The sequence below is a fragment of the Amborella trichopoda genome, chromosome 9, assembly GCF_054954075.1.
Source record: "Amborella trichopoda isolate Santa Cruz 75 chromosome 9, AtrichopodaSantaCruz75HAP2 v2.0, whole genome shotgun sequence".
NCBI classification, from domain to species: domain Eukaryota; kingdom Viridiplantae; phylum Streptophyta; class Magnoliopsida; order Amborellales; family Amborellaceae; genus Amborella; species Amborella trichopoda.
The window spans coordinates 17,352,986-17,371,891 of record NC_142344.1 but is presented as its reverse complement, the minus strand read 5'-3'; the positions used below and the strand labels follow the sequence as shown (position 1 = coordinate 17,371,891).

At 38.6% G+C, this 18,906-nt stretch overlaps 1 protein-coding gene across 18 annotated transcripts in view; it reads left to right on the top strand.

The window, feature by feature from the left end:
- Positions 1 to 18,906, top strand: part of LOC18424536 (Putative methyltransferase family protein) — a 45,548-nt gene that overhangs the window by 9,552 nt on the left and 17,090 nt on the right. For 14 of the 18 annotated variants that reach the window (XR_016041782.1, XR_016041780.1, XR_016041783.1 and 11 more), the window contains exons 3-4: positions 9,216 to 9,320; positions 17,443 to 17,529. Coding sequence is in view for 10 of the 18 variants with exons in the window: in XM_006829122.4 (XP_006829185.3) it covers positions 9,216 to 9,320; positions 17,443 to 17,529 (192 nt within the window). In the remaining 8 variants the exon portion in view is untranslated. Of the gene's footprint in view, positions 1 to 8,563; positions 8,871 to 9,215; positions 9,321 to 17,359; positions 17,530 to 18,906 lie in introns of all 18 variants that reach the window. The other 4 variants (XM_088848532.1, XM_020661659.2, XM_088848531.1 and 1 more) reach the window with 2 other exon arrangements.

Here is an 18,906-nt window from a genome sequence, read left to right as displayed (position 1 = left end):
TATAATTTTTAAATATTTTTTAAAATTTTAAAAAATTATTTCTGCTGTTTTTTTCATAAAAGAGTATTTATGAAAATTTCAGAACTTAAATAACACATGTGGGACCAAAGATCCAGCCCCACATATTTATGTTTTGTTTTTAAGTGCGGGGACCATGTGACACCCCCTAGTGGGCCATGCCCATATTTTTTTAAAAACAATTTTGGCACGCCATGTTATTTTATGAAAAGGCTCCACGCCACTTTTTGAGGAAAATGTGGCACGCCATATTATTTTAACAAAAAGGACCACACCCTATTTTTTAGAAGAAGGAAAAGGGGCATGTCCTACTTCATGGTTCAAATTAAAGATAAGATAAAAAATCTAATTACATTGGTTTTGTATCTTATGAGAAATCTAGATAACTAGATAATCTTTAAATTTGATTGTATTCAAATTTAAATAGGTGATCTAGATAAATTTTACAATTTGATTTCAATTTTGAATAAGAGTTGGACTTGGGTCAATTTTAAGGGCATAAGGTTAATATCTTTCCCACCCAAAATCATGATGGTTGATTTTTTGGATGGATAGCTCTAATTAATCTCTCACCCCACAGATTTTTTATTTATCTTAATGGTCTAGCTGGAAATTGAATAAGAAAATGCTTAGAAGGAATCCTATTCAAATTAAGAGATATATTTCTTTCAATAAAAAGATCTAGTTTGAACCTCTTTTAAATTGATTATTACAAGATCTCTCTCTCTCTCTCTCTCTCTCTCTCTCTCTTTTTAGACAAGATCTCTCTCTCTCCATAATTCTCTCCCCTCTCTATTTTTCCTTCACGTACCAAAAAGAGGAGATACCTCTCACGCTATTCTCTTTTCTCAAATTTTGTATCATACCATTCTTTCTCTGCTCAAATTCTCTCTCATGCCACCCAAAGAAAAGAAAAAGAAAGGTGGTAAAATATGAAACCTTAGAAGAGAGGCTTGTTGTATTTTTGTAGGAAGAGGAGAAAAGGCCACCTTAGAGAGAGACTAACTCCCAATATCTGCCCTAATTTGTTCCCATATGGTTTCTATAAACCCTACTTTATTTTTGAGCTCTTAAAACCCTAGAGAAAGAAGTGTTGTATACAAAGCTTCCCTATCTCAGAATTTTCAGTAGTAACTTAAGGAGTAAAAGTGCGCCATCGGTCAGGGAATCGGGTTAGGGGTGTACCTATTCTTGGTAGGATAACTCCAGACATCTTCAAGTAAGTCTTCCTAATAGTTTTTATTTATTTTCAGTATTATTTCCTATTTTTTGTAAATTTTCAGAAACTTATTTTGTGCGAAATTTCGTATTTTCTATCACGGTAGCTAGGTATTAAATACCTTGAGTTCCACATCAAGGTGGCCACCTTTATATGGAACTCAAGGTATTAAATTCAATTTATTTAATTTTATTATTATTACTATTTTTTTTAATTCTAAATACTTGAATTCCACTTACATGGGCCATAATATGTTGCTGAAAAATTAAAATAATGCCTTAGATGCAACCTATGATCTTTTTTTTCATTGTCAAGAGCTATAGAACCTATCCAGTACGTTAAAACTAACTTCCAATTTAATTTTTAGCACAATATAAGTTCTTATTTTTTAGAAAATATTTTATTCCTATTTTGTTAGAAAATAAGTTCTTGGAAATTTTTAGAAAATATAAAATAATATTGAAAATAAATAAAACTACTAGGAAGACTTACGGGAAGACGCCTGGAGTTACCTTTCCAGGACTTGGTACACCTCACACCCAATTCCCTAACCGATGGCGCAGGTTTGCTCCTTAAGGTGCTACTAGAAATTTTGAGATAGGGAAGTTTTATAAGCAATGCTTCTTTCTTTCACTAGGGTTTTAGAGAGCTCAAAAATAAACTAAGTTTTTTATAAAAACCCAATGGGAACAAATTAGGGCTGATCTTGGGTGTTGGTTTATCTCTAAGATGGGCTTCTCTCTTCTTCCTTAAAAAATACAGGAAGTCTATCTTCTAGGGTTTCATATTTTACCACCCTCATTTTCTTTTTTTTTTGGGTGGCGTGAGAGAGAATTTAAGGAGAGAGAGAATGGCGTGACACATAATTTGAGGAGATAGAGAATGGTGCGAGAGAGAGAGGTCTCTCCTCTTTTTGGTGCGTGAAGGAAAAATAGAGAGGGGAGAGAAGTATGGCGTGAGAGAGAGAGAGAGATATTGTCTTGAGAGAGGGAGAGAGAGAAAGATCTTGTAATAATCAATTTGGAAAAGGTTCAAACTATATCCTTTTAGATAACGAAATCTATCTCCGAATTTGAATATGATTCCTTCTAAGTATTGCCTTATCTAGTTTCCCTCTAGGCTTTTAGGAAACTTGTAGGGTGTGAGATTAATCAAAGTCATCCATCCCAAAAATCAGCCATCATGATTTTGGGTGTAAAAGATAGAAACTTTATCCCCTTGGAATTTGATCAATGTGAACTCCTATTCAAAATTGAAATCAAATATTAAACTTTATCTAGATCTCTTGTTTAAATTTGAAGTACAATCAAATTTAAAGATTATCTAGATCTCTAGATTTTTGATAAGATAAGAAGCCAAATCTAATTAGATTTCTCATCTTATCTTTATTTGAACCATAAAGTGGGCCATTCCCCCTTTCCTTTTTCCAAAAAATAGGGCGTGGCTCTTTTTGTTAAAATAATATAGTGTGGCCCCTTTTTCTTAAAAAGTGGCATGGGGCACTTTTTGTAAAAATAATATGGCCTGCCAAAATTGTTTTAAAAAAAATGTGGGCGTGGCCCACTATGGGGTGGCATGTGGTCCCCACACTTAAAAACAAAACACACATATGTTAGGCTGGATCTTGGTCCCATGTGTTATTTTAAGTTGTAAATTTTTTATAAATACCTTTTTATGTAAAAAACAACAGAAATAATATTTTAAAATTTTGAAAATATTTAAAAATTTTAGAAATATTTATAATATTAAAATAAAATATACTTGGAGTGGATTGGTTCCAATGGGTCAAAATTTGCAACTCAAAAGGTACTCTACTCACCTCAGAAACCATGATACACTGCTACTCTCTCATCCAACCCAACAAAGTCCCATGTCCCACAGTCTCTTTGTAGTGGCTCGTGATTTGTCAAACTTGGATAATAAATTGTGGGACTATGATCTCTGTTCTCTTTTTAAGAGCAAGTCTAGCATTTGTCCCTCTATAAGGCAACTTCCCATGAGGTTGTCATGCTTACATATGCGAAAGTTTGTTGAGGCTTTGGCTCCTGCTCTCACAGGCCTACAACCGCACAGGCCTACAACCGCACACAGTTCTCCTGGCCTATAAACATGATCCCTGGGCATCATCTCTTCTGCCTCAATAAAGATGGCCTACTGGAGACCCTTCTTGGTTGTGCCACATGCCCATGGCTAAGTGTTTTGGACATGACTAGGGCCATAAACCACCCAACCCTAGGTTAGTTAATACAAACTACTACTGAAGTGCATATTCCACAATACATTTCATTTTTAGAAGCTCTCTTGGCCTTTAAAGGCCATAAAACCCAATATATCCCACTTAGCCTTTAAAGGCCATATAATCACTCCCTCTTTATTTCTCTAAAGCCATCCCACGTACATGTTTGACAAAAACATTTGCTACCAATCCTTTTGTTTAAGGATCCGCTAACATTACCTCTATTGGGAGATAAGCAATCTGAATCTCTCCAGCACTGATCTCGTTACGAATGTGGGAGCAGCATGGCTTTATAGTATTCTATTTTTTGTGAAACCTAGGCTTATTTGACACGTAAATATTTGCCTGGTTGGCACAAGAGATTCTGATACACGGGCACTTCACTAGATCAAATCTGAGTTGATTTAGGAACGTCTTCAACTAGATTGCTTCTTTGGTCGCAAAACAACATGCCACATACTCTAATTCCATAGTCGAGAGTTAACAATATCCTGTTTCTTTATCAACAAGAAACAATTCCATCTACAAGCATGAAGATATGTCCGAATGTGGACTTACTCTCTTCTGGATCCCCTTGATAGTCCGCATCTGAAAATTTGTATATCCGAGCCTCCACCATAAGTGAGTACGTAATAAACGGTTACCTTCAAATTTTGTGGTACTCTTTTGATGGCCTTCTGGTGCTCCATGCATGGATTACTCTGGAACTTGCTAATCAAACTCATGGTAAAAGATAAACCCAGTCTTATTCCTGACATAGCATACATTAGTGACCCAATTGCACTTTGGTATGGAGTTCTTTGCATCGTTTCCTTTTCTTTTGAAGTAGTGGGATACATGGCTAGGCTAAGCTTGGTCTTCTTATCAATGGGGGTTAATGTTGGTCGGCAGATTTCATTTCAAATCTTTCAAGAATTTTCTTACAATATGTCTTGAGATAATTGTATAGTTCCCTCTTTTCTATTTTGGGTAATTTTTATTCCCAAAATATATTATGCTTCTCCTAGATGTTGTGACAAGAGAACTTTTGTCTCCAATACAAGACTCATCGAACTACTGGCAATTAACATGTCATCTACATATAGAGAGATGAAAAGCCACGTCACTCCCACGGACCTTAACATATATGCGATGGTCCTTTTGGTTTCTATCTTGATTTTATACTCTTTGAACCGATCTAGGGCGAAAACGGGAGTGATCATCTATGAAAGTGATAAAGTACCTCCTGCGACCCTTAGTGGGCACATTTAGAGGTCCACAAATATCATTATGGACAGCACGGGAGTGATCATCTATGAAGTGATAAAGTACCTCATGTGACCCTTAGTGAGCACATTTAGAGGTCCACAAATATTACTATGGACAACCTCTAATACTCTGGTAGCTCTCCGAGCTTTCGAAAAAGATTTCTTAACCAGCTTTCCTTGAACACATGATTCATAGACTCTGGTTAAGTCTCCATTTAGATTACTTAATAATCTGTCTCTCTTTAGTCTCTCCATCCTTTTAGGATTTATGTGCCCTAGTCTCATGTTCCATATGTATTCGCAACGTTATCATTATAACAAAAGACATAAGAAATGGAATTTTTTATTGCAACTGAAAAGAAACTTTCTACAAGATGACCATTCATGACTAATTCATCTCTATATTTCTCCTCCACCTTATTACCAGTAAAAATGGTAGAGTTGCCTTAGCCAATTTAGCAGTCAAGACCAAACCCTTCCTCATCTCAGGAGCATAAAGAGTTTGTTTTAGGACCATGCTTTTGCCATTCTCAAGTTGAAAGATGAAATCTCCAATACCCAGGATGAAAAAGGTGTGGCTATGTAGAACTCGAGGTATTAAATTCAAATTTTTTTTTTTTATTTCCAAATACCCGAATTCCACTTACATGGACCACAATATATTGTTGAAAAATTAAAATAATGCGCTAGTTAAAACTTGAGATCTTTATTTTCATTGCCAAGAAAAATAAAAACTATCCAGGATCTTTAAGCTAACTTCCACTACAATTTTTAGCACAAAATAAGTTCTTGGAAATTTACTGAAATTAAAAAATTACACTGAAAATAAAGAAAAACTATTGGGAAGACTTATTGGAAGATGCCTAGAGTTACCCTACCAGGACTTGGTACACCTCACACCGGATTCCCTGACCAATGGTGCACTTTTGCTTCTTAAAGTGTTGCTGGAAATTCTATGATATGGAAGCTTTGTAGACAATATTTCTTTTTCTAGGGTTTTAGAGAGCTCAAAGATCAACCAGGGTCTCTACAAACCTGATAAGAATAAATTAAGGCTGAATCTGTGACTTGATCTCTCTCTAGGCTAGGTTCTCTCTTCTTTCTTCAAAATACAGCAAAGCCTTGCACTAGGCTTTCTCTATAGAGCCACCTATATTTTCTCTAATACCAAATATAGAGGAGAGAGAGGGTGGCGTGCCGCTCTATCAAAATTATGGAGCAGAGAGAGTGCGGCATGCTTCCCCATGGTTAAAGAGAGGGGCACATGACTCCAAAAATTCTTAGAGAGGAATAAAAAATAGGGCATGATGGAGAGAGAGAAACGTGGCATGAGAGCGAGAGAGGGAATCTTGTCTTCGGAGAGTAAGATCTGGTGATGGGTTTGAAAGAGGTTCAAACTAGATCTTTTTATACAATAAAATCTATCTCCTAATTTGAATAGGATTCCTTCTAAGTATTGTTTTATCTAGTTTTTAGCTAGACCTTTAGGATAAATAGAAAATCTATGGGGTGAGAGATTAATTAGAGCCGTCCATCTAAAAAATCAGCCATCATGATTTTAGGTAGAAAAAATAGGAATCTTATGCCTTTAGAATTTAACCCTAGTCCAGCTCCTATTTAAAATTGAAATCAATTTTTAACTTTATCTAGATCTCCTCTTTAAATTTGAAAACAGTAAAATTTAAAGATTATCTAGATCTTTAGATTTCCATAAGATAGGAAACTAAATCTTATTAGATTTCCCATTTTATCTTTTAGCTAGTTTTAAAATTTGAACCAAATCGAAATATTTAAGAGAGTGGGGCATGCCCAATTTCTCCTAATAATGGAGTGCCCACTTCTCCTGGAAATGGTGGCGTTCTAAAAAAAAAAGCAATTAAAAAAATGGGGTGTGCCCCCTTGTTCCACATAAAGTGGCGTGCCCCCGCCCCCCCTTGTTTTCCCTAAAAGGTGGTATGGCCAAAATTGTTTAAACAAAATGGGGCTGGCCCCCTAGGGGGGCCATGAGGTCCGCACACTTAAAACAAAATTCACATGTGGAGCTAGATCCTTGGTCCCACATGCAATACTTTAAGTTCTGAAATTTTCATGAATACCCTTTTGATGAAAAATACACAAAATTATGAAAAATATTAAAAAATGATAAAAACATTTCTACTACCGAAAATAAAATATATTAGGAGCCAATGGGTAAAAAAAAATAGTGACACAGAGGGCACTCCACTCGCTTCAGAAACCAAGATTCACTACTGTTCTCTTATTCATCCCAACAAAGTCCCATGACCCACAGTCTCTTTGCAGGGGCTTACGATTGGCTTGTCAAAGTTGGATAATAAACAATGGAACCATGATTCTGGAATGTGAATTTAAGTTCACCCCTTTAAGAGCAAGTCTAGCATTGTCACTACAGTGTAAAAAGGGCTCTCTATATGCACGTGTACGTGTGTCACTCTTTAAGGCAGCTTCCCATGCGACTGTCTTGTGTATAAGTGAGAAGTTTGTTGAGGTTTTGGCCCTTGCTTGCATAGGCCTACAACCGCATACAAGAGATTGCACATTTCTCCTGGCTTACAAACATGATCCTTGGGCATCTCTCCGACTTCAATAAGGACTGACGCACTATAAACCCTTCTCGGTGGTGCCATATCCCTAGGTTTAGGGTTTTGGACATGATCAGGGTCATAAACCGCCTAAACCTTGGACAGTCAACACACGCACTCCCATTGAAGTGAATATTCTACTATACATATCCTTTTTTACAAGCTCTCTAGACTTTTAAAAGTGACAAAACCCAACATCTCCTACTTGGCCTTTGAGGCCATACAATCACTCCCTCTCAATTTCTCTCAAGCCCACCCATGTGCATGTTTGGCAAAAACATTTGCTGCCCATCCTTTTGTTAAAGGATCTGTTAACATGGCCTCTGTCGGGTGATATGCAATCGGAGTCTCTTTTGCTCGGATTTTGTTGCGAATGTGGTAGTAGCACGGCTTTATATGCCTCAATTTCTTGTGAAACCTCGGCTCTTTTGACACGCAAATGGCTGCCTGGTTATTGTCGAAGATTCTTAAAAGCTGAGCTTGTCACTGGATCAAATTTGAGTTGATTCAGGAACTTCTTCAAAACAACATGCCGCAAAACAACATGCCGCATACTCTAACTACATTGTTGAGAGTGCAACAATATCCTGTTTCTTTGAGCACCAAGAAACAGCTCCACCTGCAAGCGTGAAGATATATCCGGATGTGGACTTACTCTCATCTAGGTCGCCATGATCGTCCGTTTCTGAATATCCTTGTATCTGTAAATCCGAGCCTTCGCCATAAGTGAGTGTGTAATTAACAGTATCCTTCAAATACCGTAGTACTCTTTTGATGGCCTTCTAGTGCTCCATGCCTGGATTACTTTGGAACCTGCTAATCAAACCCATGGCAAAAGATAAATCTGGTCTTGTGCTTAACATAGCATACATTAGTGACCCAATCGCACTTCGATATGGAATTCTTTTTATGGTTTCCTTTTCTTCTGAAGTAGTGGGATGCATGGCTAGGGTAAGCTTGGTCTTCTTATCAATGGGGGTTAATATGGATCGGCAAGTTTCCATTTCAAAACTTTCAAGAATTTTCTTGCAATATGTCTCTTGAGATAATTGTATAGTTTTCTCTTTTCTGTTCTGGGTAATTTTGATTCCCAAAAACATATGACGCTTCTACTAGATCCTCCATATCAAAATGATGTGACAAGAAAGCTTTTGTCTCCAATATGAGGCTCATCAAACTACTGGCAATTAAAGTTGTGGTTATGTGGATTTCAAGGTATTAAATTTAGGCTGGCCATGTGCAGTGTCGGAGGGGCGATTTGGTTCTAGTTGAGGGCTCTAAAAGTGCAAGCGGAAGGTTCAAAAGGACATGGATGGAAGTAGTGAGAAGAGGTATGGTGACTTATGGTTTGACTGAGGATATGGCCTTTGATAGAGCGGAATAACATATCAGGATTCGAGTAGCCGATCCCAAATAGTTGGGAATAAAGCTCGGATGATGATGATGATGATGATACATTATTTTAATGAAAGTGTGGAATGCTACCATTGCTTCCTATTCTATCAACGCAAGATGGTTTTCATTCACTTTTTTGATAGTTGTGTTTCAGTGTAAGTGAAGTGCTATTTTCAAATACTTGTTATTTTGATTTGTCATCTTAATGGACATTTTACTTTTGTTACCGAATCAATGCCTTCTTTGTTGGTATGGAAGCTGTATAGAGAAGAAGACAGTTTTTGAAATTATTAACAGAAATTTCTGGATTGTTTTTCTTATCATCATGTCATAAGCTTTTCTGTTTGAAATTACGTGTCTGTGGCATTCATTTGCTGTTGACACGTTGTGCTTGTGATGTGTCGAAGAAATTATATTTTACATAAACATGTAACATACTTGGGTGTAAGTTTTGTCCAAGTTGACTTCACAATGGATTGATATCGGTATTATGTTAATAGGTTATGCGAGAGGATTATGGAATGTTCACTTGGCCTAGTAGTGTTGTCTTGGCTGAATATGTGTGGCAGCAAAGAGCGCATTTCTCAGGGAGGACTGTGATTGAGGTGACAACTCTTCTTAAGTTTTTATGTTTCAGTCTGAACTGAAGTATAATTTTTTAATATTGTGGCTTCTTCTATATTGTTTTGCGCTTTAGCAATGATTGAGGTCAAAGGTTTTCATGCCTTGAAATGGTTTATAGCTTTCTTTGGAAAATGTATTATTACATTATTTAAGTCTTAATATGTAAGATTGGAAAACAATTAAGAGAAATACCCCTTAGGGGGGTGAGCTTGGCTTCCTCTCACTTGTACACTTCTTACCCAGTAATACAATGTTAACCTTTCTCAAAAGAAACAATTAAGAGAAATGATGATTAAAAAAGAACTGGGAATTAAAATTTATAATGTCCATATGGGTTGTGTTGAAAATGCATTGGGAAGTTAGTGGCACGAATGGGATATTTTATGTAATAAGAATGTGCATGTGTTATTTATTTCAAGAAGGGAATGTCCTATAATATTTACATATCAAAATATTTGTGTGAATGGTTCAAGGGTTTCAAGAAACACTTTGATCCTTCATTCTCCATGCCCATCTCTCTTCTCTTTCTACATCTCTTTCTTCTCTTCATATTTTACTCACATATCAACCTAGATTTTGGTTATAATTTCAACTTGATATTCAAGTAAGGTTCAGATCAGAAGAAGTGAGAGTAGAATGTTGAAATTTTGGCCATTTAACTTTTCGTTTCAGCACTACGACTAGATAGTTGGACAATGCACGGCAAGAAAAAACTCCTAACAGGTTTCGTTTTTTATCATGGTGCGATTATTCATAGATACAGTTTCTTGAAGTGGTGTCATTTTCTAGGTTTTGTTCCTAATCTGATCTGGTTTTTGGGAAAGGTGCCAACTTTTTTAGGGTTCATTCCCAATATTTAGGGTTTTTTGTGATCCATTGATGGATGATTTGATGATCAAACAGGTTACACAAAGTTGTTCCTTTTATGAGAAAATTGAAATAGTTCTATGGATTTTTTATATTTTATTTTGGGTCTTATCATAACTATATTTAATGTGTATTAAAGGGTGAGATTTGGAGCAACTCTATTGCTGAATTTCCACAGCTTTTTAATGTATATTGAATGGCTTCTTAGCCACTTTTACCTTTGAAACTTGCTGCGAGGATTGTATAATCGGCTGCTTTATACTTTGTGTGGTGCTTTCGGTGTTTACAAAGAGTATTTAGGGCGAAATCTACTGGTACATCCGGATCTCAGCAACAATTGTAACTTATTTATTATCTTGAAGAATTAAAATGTCACGGCACACATCAAGTATGGAGTATTCTGGACTCCAAATCACTGTTGTTAAATTTGAAAAGGCACAATCTATTTGGAATGGTCTTTTGAGCTGTAAGGTTATTCTTTGGGCTAAAAAGAAGCTGGGTTATATTGATGGTCTATTGCGAAACAAAATGCTAAGCAATGTGGGGGGCAGGGAAGAAAGAAAAAATAGTTAACCCTTAAAAAAAAAGAAAAAAAGAAAAAAAGAAACACTTATAAAGTTTCATCATAAGTGTAAGGCAAACTTGAAAAATAAAACAAGAAAATACTTAAGAAGTATAACATAATAAAATACTAAAAAAAAAATGAAACCCTAAACATAAATAATTAAATTTACTAACCTTGCGAAAACCAATCGAAGTGGGTTTTAATCGGCCACTTTTAGTTGCAAAAAACTCTCTTTTTTAACCTCTTTAATCCCCAAAAAATTTTGGGTCGAATGCCTCTCGATTTTGCAAGAAACCAGATACTTTGAATATGAATTTGATCCTTAAAACAAATTGATTTTGAGCTAAAAGATTTGATTTTGAGACAAAGGAATTGTTGTTTAGGGTTTTGGGGGGCCAAAATGCCTCCAAATACTATTTTGCCCCTTTCCAAAGGGGGAAACTACATTTTTGACACTTTTGGGAGGGCAATTTTTGCCCTCGCCAAAAGGGCCTGGGCAGGCCTCAGGTGCTGAGCACTGCATGCCTGCCCAAGCAGTTCCTTGGGCCACTAGTTGGCTGCCCATGGTCACCATCCTGCATTGGGTGTTGGAGTTATGGCCTTTTAAGGCCTTGAAACCCCAACATATTATAGCTCTTGATCACAATGGGAGTGTACGAGAGCGTTGCGACTCTGGGATCTTGGTGCACTAGGACCAAGAGTCATATAACCCAGAGTCATCAAGCCAATGTGTATATATGAGAGGCGTCGAGAGGGTTGAGTGTTACTTTTAGTCAGAGTCGGTTTTGATTTATTCCTTATGATTGTGTGATGGCCAGAGCATTGTATTTGTGATTGTATGTGATTAATTTATAATGATATGAGCTCGAGTATTTTGTATGATTTAACCATGTATGAAAAGGTTAAATCTTTGAGAGGACAGAGACTTGAATCCCTGACATTGTGAATCATTAAACTTTCTCATAGCATGTGCATGTACAGTTGCAAATGGGAGAGATATGTATATGTGCCAAGAAAGGAACCCTCATCTATTTGAGTGCATGTCCTTGGGGTGCGCCTGTAACCTACTATAACCTGAGGATCCAGAGTCACATTTTGGTTAAACTTTGATTAGCCAAGCATGAGGCCCTAATTACTGTAGGTCATGGGTTGTTAGGTCATTTTGAGAAGGTGACATTGGATTCCATATTTAGCCGATTGGAGTGCTCTAATACCAAATTTAATTCTATAGGATCCTAATTTCTCTTATAACATTTTCAAATTGTGCCAACATTTATTATTTTGATGGTGAATTTTTGGAGATTTTTCTGAGCCAAAAAATGAGAGATTCTGTATTTGTTTTTGAAAAATGACAAAGGATAGTTCTCCTATAGCTCACATGTGTTAACCAAATGGCCAGTGGGTGGCACGTGTGGCTGATGTGGCATCCACATCATTGCCAGGTTGGCATGACAGATGGGTGAAGTCACTCCCCTATGGGGATCTATTTGCCATTTGTGAAGTTGTTTTGGAGGTGGAATTTTGAATTATGGAGTATTTTTCTAAATTGGAAATTGGATTTTAGCACATATTTAATGTGTGGGATTGGTGGTTGTGTGAACATGGGGAAAACCTTCTAGAAAAGGGTATAGGGTTTGATATTATGGTTGAAACCCTATGGCCATGTGTAATTGTGTATATAACCACATATTTTATGTGGCACCATGTGATTGGTTGAAAATACTCACAAAAAATGGAGGGATATTCAATTTCAAAAATTGTTTCTAGAGCATGTGCCAAATTACCATAATGGCAAGACCTTAACTGTAGTTTCTTATTTGATTGTGTGAATTGAGCATGGGCTTTTTGGAAAGCAAAATTGATTTTGGTAATTAATTTCAAGGGAAGATCAGAGTGAATTATGGTTAATGGAGGATAAGGGTGTTGATATCATCCACTCCAAGATCACATGATGGTGGATGTGTGGCTAGGATCAAATCTCTCTTATGCCATAGATGATTAACTTTAATGGCCAAGATTAACTCATCTAAAAGCATCTAATACAACTCAAGTTCTATCTCACTCTTCATAGGTGGCATGCCCCACTTTTAGGTTCTCTCTCTCGCCATCATTTTGAAAATACTTAGTGAGAGAAAGTCTCCCATGTGTTATATGCCCAAATTCTCTCTCTCTCTCTCTCTCGCCATATCCTAAAGTTTTGAGGGAGAAACTCTCTCATAGAGTGGCAAGTCATCCTCAAGCCTCTCTCTCTGTCTCTCTTTATAAGACCAAAATCCTAGTGTGAGAAAGGAAAAATATGAGAATCTAGTGCAAGAAAAACTTCATTGAAGCTCCATCAGGCTTGTAGATGGAGCCTTACTTCATGGAGATCTAATTTTTGAAGAAGTCATTATCAAGCCATTTTTTTGGAGCTTAGGGGGCAGTACTAGCCCTCGATGGCATCCATCACTACTAAGGCCACCATAAAAGTGGCCTGGCCTTGTTGCAACCCTGTCTTCAGCTGCAGTGGAAAGAGGGTCCTCCCCTTTCGTATTCAAGCCATATGGATCATGCCAGGACTTTTCTCATCCAAGATTGCCACCACCCCTAGGTGTGGCACCGCTGATGCTTTAGGAATGATCAAGAATTCAAACCCAAGGATTACCTTGAAGTCATCCATGGGAACGACCACTAGGTTGATCGTCGCCGTCCAATCACCAACTTTGGCCTCTTACCTCTCATGCTGCCCCCACAACTGACTGGGTCACTGAGTTCACCACCTTCACTTTGCTGGTGTCATCAGTCGGCTTGAGGTCTAGCCGTGCTTCACCTTGATCCCATACAAAGTTATGCGTGGCACTTGTGTACACCATCACTCGAGCCTCTTGCCCAATTAGGGTGATTGTTATATACCTGAGGCCATTACTAGATGATACCTCCTTCACCATCTTTGCATTGCGTACAGTTGGAGGGCATTAGAGTGCATTTGGAGGGGATTGGCGCTCGTGACCTCTACCTCCTCCTCAGCGACCGATTGGACTGTGTCTAGGGATTGCTTATGTGGGCAATATTCGGCTCGATGGGGCCTCTTACAGATGGAGCTGCCAGAGAAGTCTTTGGATACTATTTTTCCAGAAGATTCTTCGCTAGGCAGTCCACTTGCATGTGGCTTGGGGTTTGTACAAGCCTTTTTCCCTTTAGCCTTGTTTTTGCCTAGCCGGGCACCATTCGTCGCAGCATTTAGCTTAAAATCGACTAAACTCTTCAACAAAGCTATTGCTAGAGGGAGTTCTTTCACCCCTTGCTTTCTTAGCTCAACTTGAGCCCATGGCTGCAAGCCAACCATAAAGTTGAACAACTTGTCCTCCTTCGACGTGTTCTTAATGTCGAGCATGAGGCTCGAGAATTGCTTCACGTACTCACACACAGTGACAATGTGCTTGAATTTTCTCAACTCCTCACGAGCCGTCCAAGCAGCATTTACAAGAATGAACTGCTTCTTTAACCCCCTCTTGAGGTCTGCTCAACTAGCAACATGAGGCTTCAATCTGTCTACATTGTGTGTCCTCCACCAGAGCTTGGCATCTCCGGCGAGGTACATGGTGGTTAGGGTCACTTTCTCTTCCTCTCAGGCATGAGCAGCTTCAAAGTAATGCTTCATGTCCCAAAGGAAGTTCTCCAGCTCCTTGGCACTACGAGCTCCGCCGAATGGTGTGGGCTTTGGCACTTGAACCCTGGCTGGTTTGACTGCGCTCACAAGATTGGCCAGCGACCTCTTCATCAAGGCAACATCAGCAGTCATGCCCTCAACAATTTCTTTAAACATGTCAGTGAGGGCAGCCTCTAGTTCCCCTATACAGGTTTCCCAAGGACTGGTGTGCTCCTCATGAATCGTTACCAATCCTTCAAGCTCTACGTTTTCAATGGAAGTGACTCAAGCCACCAGAAGGTCATTATGCTCGAGTCGCTTTTCCAACTCCTCCACTCGGTCACTCGTTGTCCGGGCCGTCTCTTGAAGTCAAGTAAGCCTCTGCTCTTATACCAGTTGTCATGGGTGCTATAATTTTTTTTCTTTAACCATCCATGCGGCCTTAGCTCGTAAGCCTGCATATTTTGACCACAGCTTCAGCCTCACCCAACATCCCCACCACAGCATAGCGCATACACACTATAGCATGCAAGCATACGCAGACACATGGACAAGGGACTAAGGGCCAAGGCCCGATTTATAAGCTCCTTATATTTACAGGTATAATGCCACAAATACCCATAAAGGGTCTGGGCCTAGGGTTTATATAGAGCCCCAGTTACACATTTGAATTTTAAATTACATGGGACACTTGGCAGCCAGCCTCTGCTGTGCACTGCCAATATGATCGTTGGGCCTACTTGAGCCTCCTAATGCCTCATAATGGGCGCTGCAGGACCCTGACAGGTGCTTGAAAGCCTTGACATTCAAGGTACGCCATCCTCGCGCTAATCGACCAGCCTCGCATGCCTCTGCTACGCCATCACTACCCCATGCTACCAAGCCCAAGTGCACCATGGAGCCCATGGTCTAATGCACTGCCTTGCTATGCACTAATCTATCTGTGGGGCCTGAGCCCCCTTTCTCTATCATGCACCACCAACTTAGTGTCACGCACTACAGTTTCTATATGTGCACCTTGGTCTCTCAGTCACCTGCCACCATTGTGCCTTGTCCGGTGCGATCTGCTAGTCATCCTAAGGCTATCTCCACACTCTCAACAAGGGGTGTATGTGTAAAGAACCGGGTTGGCAAGAGTGACACCTATTCCTACTAAACTAGCATTGGTGCACCACAAGCACCATGGTGCAGCCTCATCCTTAGGCTGGTTAGCTCAAGGGAGGTTTGCTAGCCTTCCCCCTTGACTAGCACACATGCATCAAGTTGAGGGCCTAACAACGTGCATGGCACACAAGGCTTGCAGGCACCTGTCAGGGGCTTGCAACACTCATCATGAGGCACCAAGAGGCCTGAGCAAGCCCAATGATTATATTCGCAGTGCACAGCAAAGACTGGCTACCAAGTGTCCTTTTGTAATTTGAAATTCAAATGTGTAAACGAGGCTCTATATAAACTCTCAGCCCATTCCTTTGGTGGGAATTTGTGGCAGTATACCCTATAAGTGTAAAGAGCTTAATAAACTGGGCTATAGCCCTTAGACTCTATTCATGTGTGTGTGTATGCTTGTGTGCTAGTGTGTATGTGCTTGTGTTGTGATGGGTGTGCTGGGTGAGGCTGAACCTGTGCTCCAAGAAAGTCAGGCTTGTGAGTCAGGGCGCACGATCGGCTAGTGGGAAAAAAAAAATGTAGCACCCGTGACAGTGGTATCAGAGCTAAGGCTCAGTTGACTTCATGAGATGGCCCCCTACAATGAGTTAATTAAGTGTGCAATGTATGCAATGCTGAGATTGCAACTCCAAGATGTTAGAAATAATGTAATACAAATAATATAAGGGATTGTAGAGATTGCTGCTCCAAGATTTTAGAAATAATGTAATACAAATAATATAAGGGATTGTAGAGATTGCTGCTCCAAGATTTTAGAAATAATATAATACAAATAATATAAGGGATTGTTTACAAAAAGGCCATTTATTTTTTGTACATGGAGGTCACAATCATTCTTGTCTCTTAAATGTCAAAATGGATGGTTGTAAGAGTGTCATTGAATAGACACAAAGTTCCAACCAAAAAGTTCTCGGATTTTGTGACTCACTTAAGTCATCCAATTTGACATCTAATGAATGTGAATGATTGTGACTCCATGTACAAAAGATAAATGGTCTCTTTGTAGACAATCCCATAATATAAACGTGCATGTATGGCATGTCAGTGAATGAATGGCATTGAGACATTTATTGTCTCCGTCTCCATTCCCTCTCCATTCCAAAGATGTCGGAATCTCGATTTTTAATAGGAATCTCGTCCTCCATGGTTTCTCTTGTATGGACATCGATTACGAAAATAGGAATCTTCTAGCCAGCAACGATTCCGTGCTTCCGATTCTTGTCATTTCGGGTAACTATGGGCCAGAAAACTTTTATTGACCCAGCCAACCTTAGGCGAAGGCTGCACCGTGGTGCATGTGATGCACATATGCTAGTCTGGTGGGAAGAGGTGTCATTCTTGCCTGCTCAGATCTTTACACCTACACTTCTTATTGAGAGGCTGGGGATATCCTTGGGTCTACCAGCGAAATGCGGCAGATGGGGTATGCTTTTGGTTAGACCTTTGGGTGGAAGACCAATCTCCGGCAGTTCAGTAGCTGAAACCCTTCACTAATTTGTGAATTTTTCTTCGAAAAGAAAATAGTGTGCAATTAACTGTCATGCACCTTTTATTTGTTTAATTTTTGTAGGCAAGTCTTATAACTGATAAGGTCAATACAAACTTATAACTTATAAGGTCAATACAAACTTGGGATATCCTTTCCCTCTGAGCTGATTGTAGTATATAGAAACTTCATGTTTGAAGTTTCATTGCATAAGAAACATTTGTGAACCTTTGCTTTGTATTAAAATCTAGTTTCTGATGCTAATATTTCCATTTGTGCTTGTCATTTACATGATGTTATTTATCAGATGGTGGTTAAGTACAGTTAGCATGAAAAGAGGAACTTCCCTGCTTAAAAAGTTATTGATTGCCATTTTTCTGCTTGGACTAGCTTGGAGCTGGAACTGCGTTGCCCGGGTTGGTAGCAGCAAAAGTCGGTGCGGATGTTATCTTGACAGATAGTTCAAATAGACCAGAGGTAAGTTAATCAGCAAGTCCAATTAACTCATCAGTATCCACGCATTAGAGAAAAAATTACAAGACCTTTGAGTGATCATCTTGAGGAAATGTTTCTTTTGATTTATAAGCTTAAGATGAGAACCACAAAAAAGGTTGACTTCAAACTGGTGGCTATTATTGAGAACGAATCATCTCCACTGGAATTTCTTGAGCATGCAATTTGGAGGAGTCTACACAGTCCTTTACTGGTTGGTGGAATGTTAATCTCCACTTCGAATTCTGACCTCATTGGTTACTCATTATAGTTTGGGAAGTGGAGTGTAAAGCTTTGTTTTGAACTATGCAGTTTTGATGCTTATTCTTGGTTGTGCAGTTTTGACTCGGTTATGCAGTTTTGACCTCGAGTATACAGTTTGAGTTCAGTTATGTTGTTTGACCTCTGTTTTACAGTTTTGATGTTGGTTTTAAGTATTCTCAAACTGTTGAGGAGTACCTCCGGCAGAAAAGTGATCCTTTCTAGGACTTCGCTTTTGAGGACTCAAAAGTCAACAATATCCACTCCACAATACCCACTCTAGTATTGTGTTTACGTATTATGAGAACAGTCATCCTACCACACCACACTCCTTTTGGAACTCATTTCCAAATACGATCTAGGGAACTTATTCTCTTCTTGGTAATGCTCTTGAGAACTTATTTTTCTCCACTGGGGAACATCATCATTATTATCCAAAGGGATCTTCTTATTTACTAAAATATCTGAATTTAAATTAGAAAGCAAAACAAGATAAGAATAGATGGATGATGATCTCTTTCCTCCTCGTTTTTAAAAGAAGCCACTAGTCCTCCATTCCATACAAAGATGAATTGGTAGTGTGCCTGGCTGCATTTCCTTAGTGAATGTGAGGATGTGGAGTGATAAGACCCTATAAAGTTGGCAACCTTCCTTTCCATGAGCACAGGAAATTAACGACTAGCTTGCCCCATTGTCATTAAATGAGGAGCAGATTCCTCAATCCCTTTCATACGCGTATTTACTATTGGTATGCATGTGGAATAACGCACATGGAGGTGTAAGGGGTGCCCATCAACGAATTTCATTGATAACAGGATTATTTGCAAATATTTATGCCTTTTGAGTATTGTGTTAAAATATTAAATATTACAACCTGATGACATCTGTACGTATATTATTTCAACAAAAGTTTTCAAAAAAATGCTTTATTCTTCACGGAATTTTTCTATGCTATCAATGGAGATGTCATTTAGATTTTGCAGTATTATTGGGCCTGTAATATGTTAAGGAATCAAATTTGTATGTCCATCTGTAATGCATACTATTACTTGGTGGATTCTTAGGACCTTGGTCATTAGTGAAGACTTGCTTTCATAATGA